This window comes from Anoplolepis gracilipes, chromosome 13, assembly GCF_047496725.1.
Source record: "Anoplolepis gracilipes chromosome 13, ASM4749672v1, whole genome shotgun sequence".
Lineage (NCBI taxonomy): Eukaryota > Metazoa > Arthropoda > Insecta > Hymenoptera > Formicidae > Anoplolepis > Anoplolepis gracilipes.
The window spans coordinates 4,657,797-4,679,861 of NC_132982.1; the positions used below are offsets into that span (position 1 = coordinate 4,657,797).

Here is a 22,065-nt window from a genome sequence, read left to right on the forward strand (position 1 = left end):
GCACTTGGGAATGTTCTTATGTACAATGTAATTGCGTTAAAGAATATCGATTTAAGGATTCGAATAAATCCCTCTGGAAGTAATGGTGAATTCTTCGTGAAAACAATGATGAATAATACAAAAAGAGAGAGAGTTTGATGTACTGAAATTCCTTAAATAATTGAATTATAGGAATTTTGAAAGGCGATACGATCAGTCTACAGCGTGATTATTTACAATAACTAACTACTCTCTTAACTTACACAATTAATTATGATTGTATATATATATATATATATATATATATATATATATATATATATATATATATATATAATTATTTGCAGTAAAAACGAGGAAAAGTCAATCATTATAAATGATTAATCCATTAGTTTATGTCAATTATAGAAATATAAAAGAATGTTCATTTTATGGGTTATAGTATATAATTTTGTCAGGTTTACATTTACAAAAATTTCTCTATGTATGTCGATGTTCGGTCTTCTCTAATTCTTTAAATACCTTTTACAGCATTTAATCGTACGATTCAGGATTTTCGAGTGAATCTTATTGTTAGCCATTTTGGTTAACGACATCCGCAACGTTCCACGACCATGTCTTCATAATTCTTGAGTACGACGCTGCTCTCGTTATCTAAGAAGAGGATGCTGATACTTTTCAGCTTGATCGGCACGCAGCAAGGTTTCCCGACATCCTTCACCAGGCCCACCTTATTCACGATCGCTTGTATCGTCGCATGATTTGTGGGCAGTTGATCCTGACTGATAGGTGACTCACACACACCCTTGCACTGATAAGCGTCGTAGCCGGGCGGCGCGATTATAGAAGACAATCCGATATCCTGGAAGTCGACGTAGAGCTCGTGTCTTGTACATGTCTCGACAGTGTTCGATTGCACCGGTATCGTTTGATTGTCCGCCGAGCGACGCTGTCTTGTGATCGATTGATTTCGCATCTTCTGGTTTATCCGCTCGCGAAACTCCGTCCTCGCGTAAATATCCATCGATGTCAAAACTTTCGGGACTTTCTTTGTGTGATTCTTGGACACGATTTTGGCGGTGCGTTTCTTGGGTGACGTGACATCGCGACGATGACGTCCTGTCATCATCATCATTCTTGATGTCAATATTCCTGTTCCTTGAGAATTGTAAAAGGCAGGTTCATTCATTCCTCGTTTTTCATTCTTCTTTTCGCGTCTCCTCTTTTGCCGTTGGAAGAATTCTTGTTCACGTCTGTATAAATTCGGCATCAGCAGAACTTCCTCGGGCTGACCGTCTTTTCGTAGCCTCTTGAATGTGGTGTAGTACTCGGCGTTGTTGTCCTCCAAATTAATCTCGTTTTCTTTTTCCTTCTCCTTTTGTTCCTTTTCGCTGTCTTCCGCTACCTTTTCATCGTCCTCTTCATCCTGATTTTCGTAAGCGTAATACGAAAGTTTTCTAGACCGATCGCTTTCAACGTCGTCGAAGAGTACCAGTATTGGCTGCTTGTTATGATGATAATCGTTTCTATGAAAAAATTCTAACTCTTCGTTGTCGAACATATTCGACACCGTCACCAGGAGGCCCAGATTTGGCTCGCCACTCAACCATCCGAGAACAGCCTGTGTTACGTTGAACACCTACACAAATTCCATACTATATTTAATAATAATGCATTAAATATTATTCAACATAATCATGTTTGGTTTTTTTTGAAGGATAAATTAATAATGACGAAAATTACTGAACTTTTCCTAGAGTGAGTTGACAATAAATTAACATCTAAATTTTTAACAAATACTTTACGAAATATTACTTTCGATAATTGTAGATGTTGGCAAACATTTACGAAAATTATGTTTAAAATGAAAAGAGAAAAAATAATTTTTGAGAGAGCTTTTTCCAATATAGTCATAAGATGTACCATACGTTACTAAAATTTTGACGAATAATATTTAATATTTATAAAAAGACAATTATAAAACTTTGAAATATATTCTTAAAAATTCTGAGAAATTATAATACAAGAAAGAACACAGAAAGTTTTTTGACTGAAATTTTGTTAATAAATTAATTGATAGAAGATTTATCAGAGAGGAAAAATAATTATTAATGAAATTATAAGAGTAATGAAAAAAAATGCTTACCTTCCAACCAGAAGCGTGCGCATCGACATAATAAACAGTCAGCAATCTGTGAAGATCCGGCGTGTTTAGGCTATTATCGTTCAGGACTTGATACAGTTTTATCTACGCATAAATCAATGTCAATCAATGTTTGACGTTTTTTAGTTGAAAAAGAGTATAAATAGAGAATGACATGTTGACGATACTGATAGTACCAAGCACTTACTTGATAAAAAGAATATAAAGATTCTCCAGGAAGATTCTCCATTTTCTTTTGATAGAGATGCAGCTCAGCTTCCAGCACCGATTCTTTTGTCTCTAAACCCGAGATGTTGAAGAAATAGAAGTTCGGTAGGGAAGTGTCTACATACAATACGAAAAATTCGTTAGATCGCGATTAGTCTCACCCTCTTTTTACGATGAGACTCGTCGAAAGATCCCACTTCGAAAATACTTAAAAAAGAATTTAATTAAAAAAGTTACCGTTTTCGATGAAACTGCGCACGACCTTGGCATTGTAGGGATTTTGGACTTGCGTGTCCTCGTTGGAATCGGTGACGGTATTGTAAAGTTCCATCATGAATTGCGGTATTTTATGATGGGCCAGACTCTCACTCTGATTCCGAATACCGAAGATCTGTAATATTGATGCAAAATTTAAACGGCTATTCTTCTAATTTATCATGATAAATGATGAATTTAAATGTATCAATGTATCGCATTTGGTTTCCAACGAGAAGAAAATGGTAAAAGCAAAGAGTTTTCAAAAATTTGATATCTCAAAAAGATTTTTTGCAACGTGATGCTTTAAATATAATAAACGCTCGCGTTTACCGCGAAGTATCAAATACGAATAAACGGGTGTCAGTTTTGAATTTAATCGTATTATTCATTGTACGTGTGACTTAATGTGTTAACATTTACGGTATTTGAAGCACTATACGTTGAAAAGCATTGTATGATGACTTATCATTTACACAAACCTCTTGTATTTTTTTCAGAGCCTCTTTTTGGGGTGCGCGATCGTTCTCCTGTAGCTGGCCGAAGGATGCCCACGACAAATCTTCGAATTCTTGCCGGTGATTATCTTTGCCCTCGAGGTCTTCTTTCGGATATGCATTAACATCGTTCAGAGATATTAGCACCGACAATAGCACTAATAACCAGGATAAGATGCTTCTCGTCATCATCGTCGAAATAAATAATCACGAGTGAAAAAAAGAGGTAAGACCTCGGACACACAATTTTTGGGAAATCGCATACGAAAATCAATCGCGTATCGACTATGCTTTCATTACAATCGAAAGATGTCAACTAGCGGTTTTCCCGATCGTCTTTATCCAAGAACGACAAGATGAGAAAAAGGTGAGTCGCGCAATAGAGTCGTCGGAACTAGACTTTACCGAACCAAATGAAAAGCTAAGTGGCATATGGGAGATCTTGGCTGCGTGGAGTCACCTTTATGCTACTCCGGGAGTTACCTCCCCCGCGACTCGTTCGCCACCTCTCCCTCCCCGCAGCTCTTCTCTCTTGCTGTCATTGGATACAACCGACCCCCCGAATCACCGCTTTGCCTACATTCGCTTTCGTTGTTCATTAATCCTTTAACCCACTAATAAGACTTGTAAAGCATACGTCAAATTTATTTATTTGTATATAAGCTACATGAAATGTTTATAAAACGCGTGACTAAAACTTTCACAATGTATACGAAGAAGAATACGTCGAGTAGGTCGAAAGAATCTTATAAATCTATATTCGAATGAAATACCCTTGAAAGCGAAGAATTTAACGGTATAAGAGATATACTTATTGAAAAGTATTTTAACTCTATATATATTCGCGTTGTATTCTCACGTTATTTTGATACTTTTTTACGGAAGGAAGGATTGATTTTTCCGACTGATTCATAAGAGAAACGATATATAGGACATTTTGTGCGATGCATTGTTCGTGACTTAATTGTTTGAAATCGATGAAAGAGATGCGAGAGTCTAAAAAAAATCGAAAGATACGAGGTCATGTTCCGACGATGACAGTGTGTGGCTATTAAAAACAGCGGGCGCTTCCTAAATTCCGCGGATTCGTAAGTGCCGAGTTATGTGATTTGTCACGCGGCGATATTTAGGTGGATTTGACGTCCAACATCGACGATATTTATCGCTTTCTAACGAAACTCGCGAAAGTTATTATTTATTCTGTTAAAATTTCGTCGGTTTATTGTGATATATTTAGTTTCTCTCACCCTTGCACGCACACACACACACACACACACACCGTTGATGAATTGCGTTATGTAAATATTTCGCACAGTTTATCGATAAACATGTCACCTACATAGAAGATAGTAGTCTCATGCCAAATTTCGCAACGAGAAATTGTTAAACGCACAATAGTACGTTCGCTATACTTCTTATATACTCATCTATAGCAGAATTTTTACTAATTCTTTTTCTTTTTTTAACGGATTTGATTCCTATCGATATAGCCTGCTGACATTAGAGTGAATCAGACGGAAAGAATTGGATCTTCCATGTTAATGCATGAGCGTAATCCAAATAAAATGTTATACAGATTATAAATCTATTTTATTACCACCGATAAATATACTCGGATTTAGGAAACAAGCATGAAACAAGGAGAAAAGAATATTAATCTCGCTTCTTGAAGAAAACATCGTTGATTTATTTAGTCATGATAGATTAGTACATAATGTACCTAGGAACATGAGTGTGCAAAGTATGTATATCTAACCACCGTCGTATTTCTCTTTCTCTCTTTCTCGTCCTTGATTCGATTCGCATGATGACTCGTTGCTGCAATTTCAATCTAGATGCAGGCACACTGGGTGATCTGAATTATTTCTCTCTTCGCACCTCGTCGGGTTCTAAAAATTTCAAAACATGATACATGTATTTAAATATTTATTTTGTACGCGAAATTGTTGGACTAAAACAGTTGAGAAATATTAAAAATTCTCGGATTATAAAACATTTGAAAAATGTTCAAAATTGTCTTATTCTTCGAAACATATACTTGGAACTGATAAATCGAGAAAATCATAATTGATGCTACCTGTACTCGTGCACTTTGAATGTGGCTGGTGTGCAGCTATGCTGTTTCGAATATAAACCAGCTAGACATCTGTACGGTTCCTTCTTATCACGTAAAAGGCACGTTTCCGTCTCGTTTCCAGGACATGTTCCGACGCATTGTCCGACATTTATTTGCTGTCATGATCAAAATGTCATGTCAAAAGTCAGTCAAAAAATTCAAGTATCGGTGATACGGAAGTATGATAGATAAGAACGACTCTTTTTAAAAAACAGAGATATGAAACATACATGAGCAATATGATAACTAAAAAGATAAATTTGTTATGATATGACATTTATCTTTTTTTCTTTTCCTCTTACTTTTCCAATAACTAAATGTAAACATTTCTTACTCGGATGACGGGGCTCACAGCGGACGTGTTTATGCCCTCTTTGATCGTTACTTCACTGTAATCTAACACGGTCTCCATATGATCCATCCGGTGACAATTACCAGCGCAGCCGCATTTCACCACCACTTGGTAGATTTCATCACCTTAAAAATGATATAAAATTCAATTTAAATGGCATACAATACATTTTTAACTCTCTTTTTCAGAATACGAATTTTAAATCTCGTGTGTACCATCTCAATATTTACGTACCATTTGGTCCTTTGACGCTGATTGTAGTATTTCGCACCGGCTTGCAACCAAGATCTTGAAAAGTGTGAATACAATATAAAAATTTTTGGATTTTTGGAAGGAAAATAAAACCAAATAAAAGTAAGGATAAATTAATCTCAATTAGGTTTTTAGTTACTTTGAATTGTGAAAGATATTGTAATATCAGAATATTATTAATATAGAAAAAGCAATCTATTTCTGTCGCTCTCAAAATATTGATTAGTATGTTTACGTAAAAATAATCGCAATGCCTGTTTAAAGATAAGGAGATCATTGCAGATTTTCGAAGATGTACCTTTGCCGCAATGACCGATGCAAACCCCGGTATCTACGACGGTCTGATGCGGCGTGCCAGAATGCACGAGATGGACATAGGATTCTCGTTTGCAGGATGTTTCCGGCGAACACTCGCAGGCGTCTATAGCCTCGATGACGCGAACACCCTGCAACGTTGACACTCTTTCCAACTTGGCGGACTGCGCACGACAACGGGAATCTGAGGAGCATTTCTAGAAGCAAACAAAATACGTATGAATAGTAAAAAAAAAAAATTGAATATATTACGTATCTGTTGTCTGTGTAACTTCGTATAGTAATCGAACTGGAGATACAAACGTTTTCAAACGAAAAATAATTGAGAAATTGCAATGCGTTCACCAGAAAAAAACCTACTTTGCAACTGTTGTAAAAATCATGAATTTAATTGCTATATGCTTTTAATTTTGGCTGAATCTACGAGGATACACTAATCAGAATCACAAATTTTACAACAGTTGCAAAGCATCTTTCTCTGCTGAACAGCCAATGATTCGCGGCTGTTTCAAACGTATCCTCGTATATTGTTATCAAGAATATAATATCGGCCATTTCGATAAATCTCTTCTCCCGCGATCGCTGGCTGTGCGCGAGATTCCGCATTTAATTCCGAGATTTAGTGGCTGGACACTCCGGCGCCGCGCGGAGGAGCGGTGACCGCGACGGTACGACCTTCGAAGGACGCAAAACATATCGTACTCGATCGCTTCGCACATTTCGCGTGCAACGCCTCCATCTCGGCCGGCCTGAGTTCGCCATCCGATCGCGCCATTAAGGCGCGTAGCGTAGCTGCCGTAAAATCGTATCTCTGTGTCCACCGATCGGATTGCGTCACGTGACAAAAATAGCCCTCTTCTCTTTTTTTTTCTCTCCTACAAGCCAAAGGTCCGGCAATATACGGGAAGGACGAATATTGGTCTTTCTTTATTACAAGGAGATTCTTTCACTTTTCCAAAAGAAAGAGATATTTTGTAAAACGAAATTACAGCATAATCGTTTTAGACTACTTTCATATTAACTCATGATATTTATGAATAATAATTGTCAATTTTTCTAAGTAGTAAATGATGGACATCCCATAAGACTTGATGTCTGCGCGAAACTAATGTTATCTTGTGTGATAGTCTGATTTCGGGCCTTTAAATTTTCGAGGAGAAATTTTACTTACATTTTTTTAACCAATAATTGTGTACAAAAAATTTATTATTTCTATTATTATTAGTTATTTATTAATAATATTTCATATTTTAGAAAAAGTATTAAACGATTTAGAAATTTATTTAGAAGAACTTATAATTACAAAAAAAATCCTTGAAAATTAAAATTATTCACTTATAATTAATTTCTTTGTTCAGTAATATTTCATTATGAATAAAATTTTATTCAGTAATAGTGACTGAATCAAATTTTGCAACTTTTTTTTCTCAAAGTGCAATACAAGTTAAATTATAATTAATATAATAATCATTATATGTATTATATATTTTATCATTGAAAATAAAAGATACCAAAAAATAATTGTCTAAAATAGTAAGTTAAAAGTAAAGCAGCAGTATTAAAATATTCATTAACGAATTTTGTATCCCGCCTCGTTTAAAGAAAGTTTTAAGGATACAATATGCAAATTATTGACATAGAGATAGACACATACGGAAAGAAAGGGGCTGGTTATTGATTTCGCCACAAAAGTCGCGAAGACCGTATGACGTCTGGCGGGGCCACATTCCGATTCGTGATTACCTGCGCCTCGTAAATCTGCACCTCCGAATATCTTTCGCTCTTCGCATAGCCCTTGCTTAAACAAAGACCGTTTGCTAACGAATTCGCAAGACAATATTACATTGACAATAGTACATTGTCTCGTAGAAACATTTTAATCGTACAAAACAAAATTGAATTTCTAATTTTTTCCGAACGATCTGTTAGTAAGCCCGTTCAATTGAGTCCTTCGTGGTTTTCTCACCTACATAACATATCTCATTATTTCTGATGAAATGTACGTTTATTAATGTATTTTTTTATTATTACATTAAAATTAACGAAAAGTATATAGATTTATTCTTCTCAATTATATTTCATAAATTAGATTTTTTAATTTCATGATTCAATATTCTAAACATAAGTGAATTTAAAATTAATAATTAAGTTTAAAATTAATGATGATTCTAGAATGAAACATGGAAATATATCTGTACTACGGTGACTCTCAAACGACCGAGCGGCGATCAAACGTTGAACCCTGCAAGTGTTCCCCGAATTGTTCGGCAGGAATGCAGTACAAAATTTGCGTGACCATGCGTGATCCATGACTCATCCTCGCAGATCTTTGAGATGTAAGAATGTAAGTAATGTTTTTTCTTACTCTCATGCAAAGGACGAAAAAGCGTATTGCTGTTGCTTGTCGCGAACTTTATCAAATCTAAATTAGCGCAATTTGCGAAATGTTATCGATTTTGAATCGATCAATTTATTATGTCATAATAATAAAATAATTGTATCTGAAAACCTCGATTATTAAATTTTATAGTAAGTTTTGTAAAACTTTTGTATTTTCTTGATTTCAATCATATAACGACAAGATCGATACAAGATTGTATTATATTTAATTTTTTCGGTTTATCCAAATTATTTGATATTTATGCCAGGAGAAAGATTAAATCTCCCGTGAGAATCACATGGTTGGAACAAGAGAAAAAAAGAGAATTGTGAATTGTATAATATATGAAAAAAAGTCTACCTGCACTGCTGGACGACTCGCATCTCCCGGATCGTCGGACACGTGTCGCGGGCATAATTTCCGGCAATGCCCAGCGTCAATTTGGATAACTTCTCCGGAAATTCCTAAACAAAATCATTTGCATCTTACCCATGCTGTAACGTGTGAGACAGCGATATACGAAATGCTTTATAATATTTCGAACGCAAACATGAAGCAAACATCGTGTTTGCGACATCGATCGTGGACAGTTTTTCGGGATAAACAGCGCGGGTGTAGATTTATTTGATTGTATGAAAAATTATAGAGGAGAGGCGCCACGGAGCGAGTCCTAAGAAGGGATGGCGTCTGAAGGGTGGGTGAGCGAGTCAAATTGTTACACCTCTGCTATTTTTAGCGCGAGCGCGTAGGATTGGGAATGCGGGAGCACGTCGTCGCCGTGATTCACGTTTGCTCGTATCCTCAGGGATACTTTGCCATCTTTCCTTTTTTTTTTCCTCTGCCAACTCGCGTTGTAAATATCTTCGCTCACCGAATGACATATCATAATCCGTGAATCGCAAAACCTAGCGAAAGATCTGATCGAAAGAATATTATTATCACGTGAGCTCTCTTACATCATTTATCGTATTAGATTTAATAAAAAAATATGCCTTAAGATAGTTAAAATGTTAAATCAGTTATGATTTAAAATAAGTGGCTTCTGAGATTTAACCAGGACGGTTGAAGCCATATGATGTTTTAATCGAAATATTAATTTTGATTAAAGCATTCAGGATGATCTTCTTCGTAAGCAGTCAAAGGTCACGTTGTTCAATTGAAGTTAATAGATCGATGTGAGAATCGAAAGCATACTCGATGAGAAATACAAAGTTTGCCTAATTCAGAAGAACGATATATAATTATGCGAATATAGATTTGTAAAATATAAAGAATTAATTTTTTATATTAATTTTATAATTTTTCGCTCTTCTTTTAAAAAATTAATATAAATATTTAATCTAATTTATTTTATATAATTTATTTAATATAAGTTATATACTTTACAAAGTATAAAAAGCACTTTTTTCATATTTAATATTGAATTTTATTATTAATATTTTTTGCGCGACTTGCACATCCGAACCTGTTCTGCGTGCAAAAATCAGATGGTTTATCCTGTCTCGTCGTTCATTGATTAGGCGTATGAGCAAGTATTATTATTTCGGTATTTGCGATAAAGATTGTGTCGTTTTAGTATATCGTACAATTAATGGCTTGTATCAGTAGACGCAGGTTTTTTTCAAATTTGTTTCACGCAAATATTATATTGTTTCTTTTTTCTTTATATTGAATTAATATCTAGGATTAAAGAAGTGTCAAGCAATCATTAATATTTTATACAACACTTACCATATCCGACATCAATCATCTTTTCGTGCAGGGCGCAACATGTGTGTTGTCGCGGTTCCTCCGAGTGCTTTCTTTCACTTCCCGATTCCTTTTCACAGAAAGCTAAACGACAAAATCGCAAAATAATCATAGATGAAATTTATTAAAGACCTAAATTTATTTTCGATGATTGAAGATGAGAGATAGAAGAATCGAAATAATCAATTTTAAATGAAATTAAAAATTGAATTTAGATTTTTAATCAAATGTAGTTTAGAAAATAGATTTAAATGTATGACTGAAATCACACACACAATCTTGTGATTAATTTTTGAAGCAGAAAAAGTGTGATTCAATGACTTTGATTTTCCGTTTTATAAATTAGAGAAAAATGAATCTTATGGTGCTTTGCCAATCATTACAAAACCATTATCACAAAAATATATATTGAGATTTTTTTTCACGTATCTAGCATAGTAGCATCAAGATTTAGTATCATCAAAATTCTATTAATCGGAATATAATTAGCGCAGCTGTATATTATAATTACTATATCTGGAAAGAAAGGAAATAATACTGAACATTTACATGTTAATACAGATATTTTGCTATTTTGATTAAATCATTGTTTAAAGAACGGTACAAGTGAATGAATTACAAAAATAAAGAGAACCGATAAAAAAAATCTATTATCTATAGAATCTAATGTTTATCATTATATTATAGGTATAGACGCGGGAAAAACGAAATAAGGAAAAAGTAGAACACAGAAGGAGAGGGAGAGAGGCGCTGCGACGTTACCTAATCGTAAATTAGCCACGCAAACTACGGCAAGGACTGCCCATCGTGTGCTCCTTGTGTTTTGTATGCGCATTTTGATATCGAGCGAATGAAGGTGTGTATTGAATGAAGCGTGATTCCCAGGATATTACGACTGCATCGAAGATATACGCCAAAAATATTGATGAAAGGATGAGACTCGGCGATAAGACTGATGTCTGCGATAATTGATCTCTTATGACAATCTCATCACGAGTTCGGATGACTAGAAACGTATTGAGAAGAAGATTGACGCGATATTTCGTTTCTCTCTCTCTCTCTCTCTCTTTTTACTCTCACGTGCGAGTTCGAATTATAACCGGATAGCTCGGGATTGAGGTAGTATCGATCGCAATCGGGTAGTGCTACCCACGCGGTTTGCGATCTGCAAGAAGACTGACTGTGGCCGGTTGAGAGACGTCCGGCTCTCTGACAACGGCGGATCTCTATTAATCTCGTTTGGTGAACGGGGTCCGCCTCGGGGTGACGGACGGACGGACAGATCGTCCATCAACTCTCGCCGATCAACCACCGCCGACCTGTTTCTATTGGTCGTCTCGAGAACTTTTTAGTTTTCACCCTGGATTACAAGAATTCGCGAAAAAGTGAGTCTCTCGTTGTCAATATACGTCAAAACATTATCTTTCATATTTCTTATTTAGTAGGCCAGTAGCTCGTTGAAAGTCAATCTAGCTCTCTTATTGTTATCCCGAAGACATTTGTATTTATCGAACGATTAGCCGATCCGATAATTAGTTTCTTCGAAAATTTCAGTTCAGTTTGTTAATATTAGCCAATGTTAATATTTGCATTTGCTATCTACATTTACTACTCATTATTTATTAGATATCTACTTGGCATAAATAAAAGAATTAGGAATATAAAACTGGTACACTTATGAAATAGAGAATTGATTTGTCATTATACAAATTGTTAGATATTTCATGTATGTGTGTGTCGAACAACGTCTCTGTATCCATAAGATTATTTTTCTCGAAGTCGTAATACCTCACTTGATACGATTTGACATGAAATAGGATTTCTTCTTATTTTCTTTTCTTGGATTTTTCTAGTCAAAAAAAAGATTTACGATTTTTCTTTAAAAAAAAAAAGATAAAATTTCGTTTGTGTGTGGTATCTCCTCCTCTACTCTCCAATATTGTTGGAATCCAGGAGGAAGCAAAAAGAGGATAAAAAAGAAAAGACTATCCATCCTTTGTACCTCTTGCACTTTTTGCCGCACCACCGTCGTCGGAGAACGACGAAGAGGAAGGGAGATTCGTCCGGTTGCAACATCATCGCCTCTGATTACACCGGGAGATCTCTCTCTCTCTCTCTTTTTCTCCTCTTCCCTCCGTCCTCCACGCTCGTTAACACACTCCATAGTTACTGCCAAGATCGTTGAGAGGTCTGCGAGAGGTCATTATCATTACTCATAAATTACCGCGCGCGCGCGGATCTCAATTTCAACTTGCGGGGGAACGTTATTTGACAGAACATCCAGTGGCGTATTAAAGGGAATGCGAAATAGGCGATCCGCCTCGTCGGATAACAAATGAATAAAGGGGAAAGAGAAAAATGCGCGTTCATTATAATCCCATACAGCACGAATCTTTCAGTTACACTGCAGCTATATTTCAGCAATATTACAATATTGCTGCAATATAGCTACAGTGTAACTGAAAGATTCGTGCTGTATGGGATTCTAAGATAAACCTTTTAAGGATTCATAAAAAAATGAACAAGGAGGATAATAGAAATAAAAAATACGCTACTTTCTTTGCCTTATATTAAAAATTGATACTGTTAGGAATGGAATGTGCAGGAGTAATAAAGTTGTACAGGAGTAAAAAAGTACCGTAATTAAGTAATATTTTTTATTACATTTGCAATAAGACATTTTTTGTGTTTCACATATGCTATGGCATAGATGTACTTTGAATTAGAAAAGTATAAATCAAAAACAATCAGAAATATCAATATAAGAAAATATCGAAGCTTTTCAATTTATGATTACAGAATCAAACCAGAAGGATGGAAAATATGCATGAGTCAGATGTTGATGTGTTGACATCGTCTAAACATAATTCAATGATCTGGAGTTACTGTGACGTTACCATTTTTATTTTAGAAACCACCTTTAACTAAAAAGACACTTTTGTGTTTCTACAGGTAATATCGATATTAATAGTATTTCTTCATTTGTCAAGCGAAATGAAAAAGCTTACTCATCTAAAAAAAGATAAAAGTAATATGTTGGATTTATAAAATTAATATTCTTTTTTCTGTTCAAATTTATCCTAGCTAAAATTATTTTAAATTTATTGGTAAATTTTTAAACAATAAAATTATATCAATCATTGAAATGATTAGTTTTTCATAAAATAATATCTCGAAATATTTATTATGCGTATTTTAATTCGCTTATAGTTAAATTCAATTATTTTCTCGAAATAATAAAAATTGTTTAATTTTTTTCACAGTTACATTGAAATATAAAAGTAAACATATAATGTTTAGATTAAATTCAATTTAATTTGATGTTTATTAAAAGGCAGTCAACACAATGGTATCTAAAGCTATACTAAGCTAAAAGTATATAGATAAAGTTTGTGAGAGAAATATTTAATATATGTGTTTTTTAAATGTCTATCATTTTGATTATATTTTTTGTACAAAAATAAACTTTGATCAAGTATTTTTTACATATCTATATATATAAGATGAATAATTAGTAATAAATTTGCAGAAAATATTTATAAATATATAATCAATCAATTATAATAAGAAGTCAAAAAACGTCGAGTTTGTAAATATTAGAAAAGTGATGTATATATATAATTAAAAAAAAATATATATATATATATATTTTTTTTTTTTCGAGATTATTTTTAAATTTACCCATAAATTATATTTTCGAATTCTCTTTACATAGAATCATAGAAAATTAAATAACTGATCATAAATTTCGATTTATCGAAAGACAACTCATATTAAGACGTGTTCAGAAATCTTATTTATAGAGTACAAAAATAACATCGAATTCAAGAACACACCTATATTTTATTACAAAGAGAAGGTTATACACAAATCGAGAGAGTTAGTGTAGCCAATTTTTTTTATTTATATAAATTTATAATTAATATATCACTTTTGACTGATTAATATTTAAATATATTTATCTTGATTCTTTTATAAAATAAAAGAGTCCAAAATTGAAACACTTCTTACGAATAAATGTGTGCTTTTTAACGAGCGGATTAAAATAAACTCTCTACTTTTGAGATTTTAGTAAAAATATTCTATTTACAGCTTTTTTTATATATAAATAAATAATTAAGAAGTAACAATTATCTCTTAATTTATTATAGATATAGTTATAAGTTGTTGAAAAGTGTGGTTTTTGAAGGTTAGGATATCTGTCATTTTTTGAATGTTTTATTGGAAATCAAATTTAATTTTCTTTATAATTTCAAGCGATAATTTTTACTCTTTACTTTGTAAATATTTATTTTTATTCAGAAAGACACCGAAAAGTTTTTATCAAAATTTAATAGAAACTGGTTAAACAAAATGTTTAATAAATTACTGTAAAAACACAACGTTCTTTAATCGATGTTATATTTTCAGAATGTCTACTAAATCAAGAAAGAGTTTGCCGTCGTCATCGTGGCAACAGTGTACCAAGTGTCAATGTGCTCTGATGCAGAAAGATATTTTATTGCACGAAATAAACTGTCCACCTTCTATGGAAAGTTGGAATCATTCTTTCATCTCTGGTGGAGTTTTATACAGCTCAATAGAAGTTTTTCAATCACAAGGTACATAGTTCAATTTTAATTATAATTTTTGTTTGTATATTTCTTTAGTCCACAATCATGTATCTCGTAGAATTACCCAAACATATTTCTGAGAGGGATGCTAATGATATGGTGTTTATATCACAGTCTGCTTTCCAACTATGCGATATTGCTATTGGATCACCAGTTGTTATTGCGACCAAAGATGAAGTAGTTGTTAAGACAGCTTGGCCAACTAATGAGAAAAGTTTGACAAGTGTCTCTTTAACGAAACATGGTAAATATGTCAAATTTATTTACTTATTAAGTTTAGGTTAAAGAAATTAATAAAATTATTATTTTTTATTATTATCTTCAGCTATTGAATTAAATAATCTTGTGGGATTAGTAAAAGTATATTTGTTGAAGTCTGATATCTATATTGCTAAAGAGATTGTAATAAATCAATTGGGAAAACATTTAATATCTAATGTAAGCACAGAACTTGATGTTATTCTAAAATATTTTAATGAGCACAAGATATTTGCTGTTGGCAATAGAATAAGCGTGCCATACTATGGAAAGAAGATAATATACAGAATTATTCAAATCAAGACAGATAGAACCAAGAAAGAACAAACTGAAACACTAGATGGAAATGATCTGTCAGAAGCTTTTAAAAACATAAATTTGACAACTAATCAAACAAAACTAACTTTTTACAAAGTATTATACACAACAAAATGGACAGTGAATGTTGCAGAAGATGGAAATACTATTCCAAAAAAGAAATATAAAATCGAAGATATCGGAGGATACAACACTCTCATATCTGATATAAGAGATGTAGTTGCAATAGGTATTGGCAAATACAGAAGTATAGAACACTTTGGTGTCAGTAAAGGAATATTGTTGTATGGTCCCACTGGTGTTGGTAAATCCATGATAGCCAATGCTATAATTTCAGACTGTAATGTTAACACATTTATTGTGTACAGTTCAGATATCTATAGTAAGTCTATTGGTGAAACGGAAAATAAACTCAAAGAGATATTCAGCAAAGCAATGTCAAACATTCCTAGTATAATATTATTGGAAGATATAGACAATTTGTGTCCCAGAAAAAGTAACTCTAGCACGGATCATGAGAGGAGAGTTCTTGCTCAATTAATAACGCTTTTCGATGATCTACAAAGTACCAATAGTGATGTATTAATAATGGCTACAACCACGAAATTAGATTTCGTAGATAGTTCTCTGAGAAGACCTGGCAGGTTGGATATGGAATTTGAGATTTATGTACCAACTCCAAGCATGCGTACAGAAATACTGATAAAATTACTTTCAAAGATCCCCAATACACTTTTGCATGAAGATATACAGAACATCTCATTTGTTACTCATGGTTTTGTCGGTGCAGATTTATATGGTTTGTGCTCAAAAGCAATAATTAACGCAGTGAAATGTCAGCAAAAAGATAAGACTATGTTTGATAATGAACCCAAAGTGACTATGACTGATTTTCATTATGCTTTAATTACAACAAAACCATCAGCTATGAAGGAAGTTTTGGTGGAAGTATCAAATGTAAGATGGTCAGATATCGGTGGACAAAAAGACTTGAAACTAAAATTAAAACAAGCTGTCGAATGGCCACTAAGACATCCTGAAGCATTTGTAAGAATGGGTATTACACCTCCTAGAGGTATTTTAATGTTTGGACCTCCTGGATGTTCGAAAACTATGATCGCGAAAGCTCTTGCTACCGAGAGTAAAGTAAATTTCCTCAATATTAAGGTAAGTTATTTAATGCTAATAACTTGTGTTTCCATTACTGTATTATAAAATTGTTTGTAGGGTCCAGAATTATTTTCAAAATGGGTCGGCGAGTCCGAGAAAGCTGTAAGAGAAGTATTTCGAAAAGCGAGACAGGTAGCACCGTCTATCATATTTATCGACGAGATAGATGCATTAGGTGGTGAGAGAGGTTCTTCTTCCAATGGTAGCGGTAGCAACGTGCAGGAACGAGTACTGGCTCAACTATTAACTGAACTCGATGGTGTCACTACTCTAGGAAGCGTCACATTAGTAGCGGCTACTAATCGACCAGATAAAATTGACAAAGTAATTTTCTATATTATTAATCATTCCCTATATTATGAATCAAAGCATATAATTGGAGTAATATCATTGATTATAAGAATCAGTTTTTTTAGTTATAATTCTTTCTTTAAAGTTCTTTTAGAGCAAAAAAGAGGCAAAATTTTTTATTAATTAAATATAGTAATTATTAATAAGTCTCAATTTTTTAAAAGAACATTTAATTTATCAATATATATATATATATATACATGAAAATTTCTCCCATTTTCTAATTCTCAATATAAAATATTTTATTATCTTTGAATTATTTCTTTCTCTTTGACTAAAATTTTTCTTTATCTAATATTGGCTACATTTAAATTATGACTATAACAATACTGTCAAATATATTATTATCTCTAAATTATCTTCCTTTCTTATCATCTGTAGTATTATGATTGTGATAATAATTACGTCAACGATAATTTTATCAGGCGCTTCTCCGACCTGGACGATTAGACCGTATAATATATGTCGGATTGCCGGACGAGGAAACCAGACGAGAAATATTCAATATAAAACTCAAAAAGATGCCTATCGCTAAGGAAGAAGTAAATAACGAAGATCTAGTTTCTCTAACGGAAGGTTACACCGGTGCAGAAATCCAAGCGATATGTCACGAAGCCGCCATGAAAGCATTAGAAGAGAATCTTGATGCCACTGTTGTTAAGAAGGAACATTTCATAGCCGCATTTAAAACCGTTACTCCTAGAACACCCGCTTCCCTTCTCAAGATTTATGAGGACTATATGAATAAAGTTTCATGAAGATTTATAAATGTATTTTTATTGCAACATAAAAGATCTTAAATATTTTACTTTTAAATTTCCTACATTTTTTGCACACTTTGAAAAAAGTAAGATGAGGTAATTGTCAGTTTGATTGATATATACAAATTCTATGTTGAACTCAATCAAAACTAATTAATATTGAATTAAAATTGAAAAGTCAATTATAATTTTTTATATTTGAATATATACATGCATCCTTTGATCTTTTGAATGTTATATGTTAATTAGTGGATAAATTTAGTATTTCTCTGTTGAAAGTCAATGTGCGTATTGATTATATAATGCTGATTATGAGCATAAAAGTTGAGTGAAACTACTAAAAAATAGAAAAATGCAAATTTAACTATTTACGCGTCGAAAATCGTAATCTCAGATATATATGTTCAATAAGATTTATTTTTTAAATAACGTCAACTTAAAAAAAATTCAATATCAAAACAATAATAAATTTATATGCAATATAAATAAACAACGAATATCTAGAGATCAAATAATTCTTCCATGACAAAAAAATAAAGATCAGAAATAATTTTATATTAAAAGTTGGTAAACTTTTATCATGGATATTTCTTTCTAGAATGTAGTGTTTGTTATAATGTAGATTGTAGATTAACGATGGACAAAAGTATCCAAGTGCGATAATCGAAGTTGGTAGTCTCACATGACAAGGAAGAAAGAGAGAGAAAGAGAGCAAGACGATCGCGCATTAATTATTTACCAGTTCAGTCTCTATCTGTCACAAACTACATACTATCTGTGTCATTTCCAGATGTTTGTCAATTGTTATTACGTTCGCGATATACGTCGACACACATTAAAAGCAATTAGTAACGAAAGAGACCTTTCGTCGATTAAAACAACGTGTCGAACAAATTTGCTCCAAGGGACGATTTAACGAACGACTTAACGCGACGTAATTTTTTTCCTTAGATCGCGTGTTTGCTCTTAGAATCGCCTGATCGCATTGTCATGAAATATTGTTCCTCTATTTTGAAAAAAGGAGCAGCATCTACTTGAAAACATTGTTCTGTGTTGACAAACCTATCTTTCAACGAGATAACCTCTCACCTGACGGATTTTTATTGCTAAACGTACGTTGGATGGTTTCTATTTTGTTCTATGATTATTAATTGCTTCTGATAAGAAGGTCGTCATAAGATATATAACAAAATAATTGCCGTTTTATGCTAATAAGGAATCTAAGTCTTAGTCATCTCGGTTTAAAATTTTGATATTAATGACGTATTACAAAATTTTATCTTTTATTTATAATGAGTAATATCATTATGTTATAGTTAATATAAATAATATTTAGACAGATGTGGATGAATAGCTATTTATATTATATTATCATAATGCAAACAATATTATTAATATTATTGTTATCTCGACAGATTCAACTTAAGATGTCATTGATTGAGGGAGTTGGCGATGAAGTCACAGACTTTTTCATTGTCATGAGTATACTGCTAGTTGGATGGTTTGCTTGGTGCTCGACGAATATAGCGGATCAGCCACTGATACGCACTGTACTTATATTACGTGACCGGACACCGACACGTATCGCAACAATAAGAGCTAATCATCAGAATACAGGTAGTGTTGGCATCCAAGATGTTGGACGGCCGCCGAATTTAGAAATGACAGAAGAGGAATCGAATGAAGCTCCTTCGGAAAATAATGATAGTATACAATCAAACTGTCCAAATGCATCTGCCATGGGTAAATATTTCTTTCGTGTCTTTTCTTTTTCTTTGCATAGATGTTAATTAAATTTCGTTTATATTATTATGTGATAATAGATATCAGCGAAACTTCTCGAGAAGTCGCTAGATCGATGGAGCCTATAGTAACAGAAGATGTACTTATCGAAGCTATGGATTCATTCAATAACGATGACCCATCGCTGTTGCAAAGATCTGTTAAAACCGATAATTCTGATGTGACAAATACATCAGACCAAAACACTTGCAGTAGTTCGACAGAATGTACACCAGAAAACTCGACTCTAAGCGATAGCAATGAGATCACTATAAAATTAAAATTCATAAACGATGATCAGAAACTGGTCACTGGAAGTCTTAAAGAAATGCTAGGTGACTTTAAAAGGTAATTACTTAATATAAATTTATATACATTTATATACATTATATATAAATTTATATATGTTATGTCTTTATCATTAAAGAATTACATTTTATTTTACATTATGCTGCATGTTGTAACAATCTGTGATACTTTATTATGTGAATAATATAGTTATTATAATATTGTTTTTATTTTATGTACATTATAATATTTATATATTTTTTATATATTATTTATAAAATTATAAAGTATACAAAAGAATTAATTCAGTAATCCCAATTTTGCAGAAGGCACTTTCAAATGGAATTGGAAGCGCATAAATCAGTAAGATTAGTATTCAATGGACGCGTATTGCAGCCCGACACTCAAACCCTTGAGCAATGCGGTTTATTCAACGATTGCGTGGTCCACTGTTGGGTGCATCAACCGCGGCCAGCTACCGTACCGTCGTCTCAGACGTCTGCGTTGGACAATTCGTCGTCTATCTATTTTAATTCTCAACCGTTCTCGGATCTGCCCACTGGCACGGGTCTCAGTTCAGTGCACAACGAATGGGATCTGAGTCGACTCCTAGTAAGCATTCTGACGATTGCCCTAGGTCTCGCGTGGTACTCGCGGTATCATTACGCTCAACTCTTTACCGCGACGACTACACTTGCACTCTACGCGCTAACTGCTATTTTTACCGTCTCCCTATTTAGTAACTTCTTTCCCGATCAAGATAACATTCGAAACGTCGAATAAAACGGCGATTATGCTGTGTATGTTATTGAAAGCACTTTAAAATACAAATGGTTTAACATATGATTTTAGTAACGTATATTATACATATGCTCTTTAACGAAATTATTTGATTAATCAAATAGCAATTTCGATCGCTGAGCATTTGCTTTTAGCGTAACAATTTTGAAATCAGATTTATTGTAAAGATGAATTTGCTGTATAATTTGATTTTTATTATTTTCATAAGTTTAATTATCATTAATCTTGATTTGTTCACAAGTTGCTTAATTAAAGAGAGATTGCATAACAATATAACGTGCAATGCACATTTCTATTTCAAATAAATTTCTTTCAGATTATATTTAACCAGTTACAAAAATAATGTATCTTATATTATAGGAAGTGCTAAATTATCGCGTAAAAATCTAATTTAACATTTTTTGTGGAAAATTTTCAATAATGATAATAAGTACATATTATATATAAGTATTTTCCACAAAAAATATCAATTGTTTGTATTATACAATAATTAGAAAAATATCTTACATAGAGTAAGTTATGCGAGTATATTTTTCCTTGTTAAATATAATTCTGAAAAGATAACTTATTATTCAGTGAGAAAATATAAGCATTAAATACTGACAAATTATTAATTTATTTATTTCAAACTTAATTATATATGATTTTAATTAACTTTAAATATAAAAGAGGAAATATAAAATAATTATATAAAAATAATTATATAAAAATATACATTCTAAAAATATATTTATTTATATAGTTAATTATTTTCTTTGAACTTTTAATAGTACGTTGTATTATTGGTGCTATGTAAATGACAATTAGTATCAAGTATATATCATAAATGTTTTTATATTCGCCGAGTTTAATGAAATTATTTTACACATTCAAGCATTGTGTGGATATCATTAAACAGTAATGTATAATGATGCGTAAGATTAGTTGCCAGTTACCACTAAAAATGATTTAGGTTCTACATAGATAATAAATTTGGAAAAGAGAATATTGCATTATTATTACAGTCTATATCAAAGCATAATGTGCAATACTTGCTTATGTTATACAATTCGTATGTGAGAAAGGATTGCATGCGTTAATAAAATGAGTTTTTTCTAAAAAAGCTAAATGGATATTTATGGTGAAAGGATAAAAACTCAAATATAATACAAGATGGACGAAATATACTATTGTCTCTGTGACTTACTGTACCATATAATTTGTTAAATTAATAATTATATATTATGATTGTTTTAAAATGCCAATAAATGTCTATTTATTTCATACTTTTATCACATATATATATATACTCTCCTTATTTCCTAAAATAAATAAAAATAAATATGAAGAAAATTTATATTTTAGAATATCAACTTATTTAAAATTTAAATACCAAAAGCTATACTATTTTTTAAGTATCAAGATTTATATTATCGAACTTTCATCTATCCTTAATATTTTTTCACACAATGTAATAT

At 32.5% G+C, this 22,065-nt stretch overlaps 4 protein-coding genes across 8 annotated transcripts; 2 read left to right on the forward strand and 2 right to left on the reverse strand.

Moving 5' to 3' along the window:
- Positions 1 to 383: 383 nt before the first annotated feature.
- LOC140672467 (bone morphogenetic protein 2) lies at positions 384 to 3,294 on the reverse strand. Its single transcript, XM_072904653.1, has 5 exons — positions 3,088 to 3,294; positions 2,588 to 2,741; positions 2,331 to 2,467; positions 2,126 to 2,227; positions 384 to 1,618 (listed from the first exon to the last, which is right to left on the reverse strand). Exons 1-5 carry the CDS (start codon positions 3,292 to 3,294, stop codon positions 566 to 568), a joined length of 1,653 nt encoding a protein of 550 aa, XP_072760754.1. The 3' UTR covers positions 384 to 565.
- On the forward strand, positions 3,191 to 17,749 carry LOC140672465 (ATPase family gene 2 protein homolog A). Of its 4 annotated transcripts, XM_072904648.1 has the most exons (8): positions 6,213 to 6,353; positions 8,310 to 8,481; positions 13,066 to 13,218; positions 14,677 to 14,867; positions 14,938 to 15,123; positions 15,205 to 16,622; positions 16,683 to 16,949; positions 17,402 to 17,749. In XM_072904648.1, the coding sequence occupies exons 4-8, from the start codon at positions 14,678 to 14,680 to the stop codon at positions 17,732 to 17,734; spliced, it is 2,394 nt and encodes a 797-aa protein (XP_072760749.1). In that variant the 5' UTR covers positions 6,213 to 6,353; positions 8,310 to 8,481; positions 13,066 to 13,218; position 14,677; the 3' UTR covers positions 17,735 to 17,749. The 4 variants fall into 4 exon arrangements, with proteins under 4 accessions (XP_072760750.1, XP_072760749.1, XP_072760748.1 ...); XM_072904649.1 differs by lacking the exons at positions 6,213 to 6,353; positions 8,310 to 8,481 and adding an exon at positions 3,191 to 3,328; XM_072904647.1 differs by lacking the exons at positions 6,213 to 6,353; positions 8,310 to 8,481 and adding an exon at positions 11,441 to 11,651.
- Positions 4,859 to 11,433, reverse strand: LOC140672480 (uncharacterized). Of its 2 annotated transcripts, none has more exons than XM_072904672.1 (8): positions 11,347 to 11,433; positions 10,249 to 10,350; positions 8,878 to 8,981; positions 6,121 to 6,334; positions 5,805 to 5,858; positions 5,553 to 5,695; positions 5,180 to 5,334; positions 4,859 to 4,991 (listed from the first exon to the last, which is right to left on the reverse strand). In XM_072904672.1, exons 2-8 carry the CDS (start codon positions 10,265 to 10,267, stop codon positions 4,934 to 4,936), a joined length of 747 nt encoding a protein of 248 aa, XP_072760773.1. In that variant the 5' UTR covers positions 10,268 to 10,350; positions 11,347 to 11,433; the 3' UTR covers positions 4,859 to 4,933. The 2 variants fall into 2 exon arrangements, with proteins under 2 accessions (XP_072760773.1, XP_072760772.1); XM_072904671.1 differs by lacking the exon at positions 11,347 to 11,433 and adding an exon at positions 11,029 to 11,162.
- Positions 17,750 to 18,321: 572 nt separating the features above from the next.
- LOC140672477 (transmembrane and ubiquitin-like domain-containing protein 1) lies at positions 18,322 to 21,873 on the forward strand. Its single transcript, XM_072904668.1, has 4 exons — positions 18,322 to 18,849; positions 19,153 to 19,480; positions 19,561 to 19,867; positions 20,134 to 21,873. Exons 2-4 carry the CDS (start codon positions 19,165 to 19,167, stop codon positions 20,588 to 20,590), a joined length of 1,080 nt encoding a protein of 359 aa, XP_072760769.1. The 5' UTR covers positions 18,322 to 18,849; positions 19,153 to 19,164; the 3' UTR covers positions 20,591 to 21,873.
- Positions 21,874 to 22,065: the final 192 nt, after the last annotated feature.

Bases quoted from the DNA above. Each gene is read 5' to 3' on its own strand.
- LOC140672477 (XM_072904668.1), top strand. From the start codon at position 19,165: ATGTCATTGATTGAGGGAGTTGGCGATGAAGTCACAGACTTTTTCATT. The intron at 19,481-19,560 runs GTAAATATTTCT...ATGTGATAATAG, and splicing joins TCCAAATGCATCTGCCATGG to ATATCAGCGAAACTTCTCGA. The intron at 19,868-20,133 runs GTAATTACTTAA...CCAATTTTGCAG, and splicing joins ATGCTAGGTGACTTTAAAAG to AAGGCACTTTCAAATGGAAT.
- LOC140672480 (XM_072904671.1), bottom strand. From the start codon at position 11,101: ATGCGCATACAAAACACAAGGAGCACACGATGGGCAGTCCTTGCCGTA. The intron at 6,335-8,877 runs GTAGACTTTTTT...GTTTGCTTCTAG, and splicing joins CGAGTCGTCCAGCAGTGCAG to AAATGCTCCTCAGATTCCCG. The intron at 5,335-5,552 runs GTAAGAAATGTT...TGATCATGACAG, and splicing joins CTGTGAGCCCCGTCATCCGA to CAAATAAATGTCGGACAATG.
- LOC140672467 (XM_072904653.1), bottom strand. From the start codon at position 3,294: ATGATGACGAGAAGCATCTTATCCTGGTTATTAGTGCTATTGTCGGTG. The intron at 2,468-2,587 runs GTAACTTTTTTA...TATTGTATGTAG, and splicing joins GCGCAGTTTCATCGAAAACG to ACACTTCCCTACCGAACTTC. The intron at 1,619-2,125 runs GTAAGCATTTTT...GAATTTGTGTAG, and splicing joins CGCACGCTTCTGGTTGGAAG to GTGTTCAACGTAACACAGGC.
- LOC140672465 (XM_072904649.1), top strand. From the start codon at position 14,678: ATGTCTACTAAATCAAGAAAGAGTTTGCCGTCGTCATCGTGGCAACAG. The intron at 14,868-14,937 runs GTACATAGTTCA...TGTATCTCGTAG, and splicing joins AGAAGTTTTTCAATCACAAG to AATTACCCAAACATATTTCT. The intron at 16,950-17,401 runs GTAATTTTCTAT...TAATTTTATCAG, and splicing joins GACCAGATAAAATTGACAAA to GCGCTTCTCCGACCTGGACG.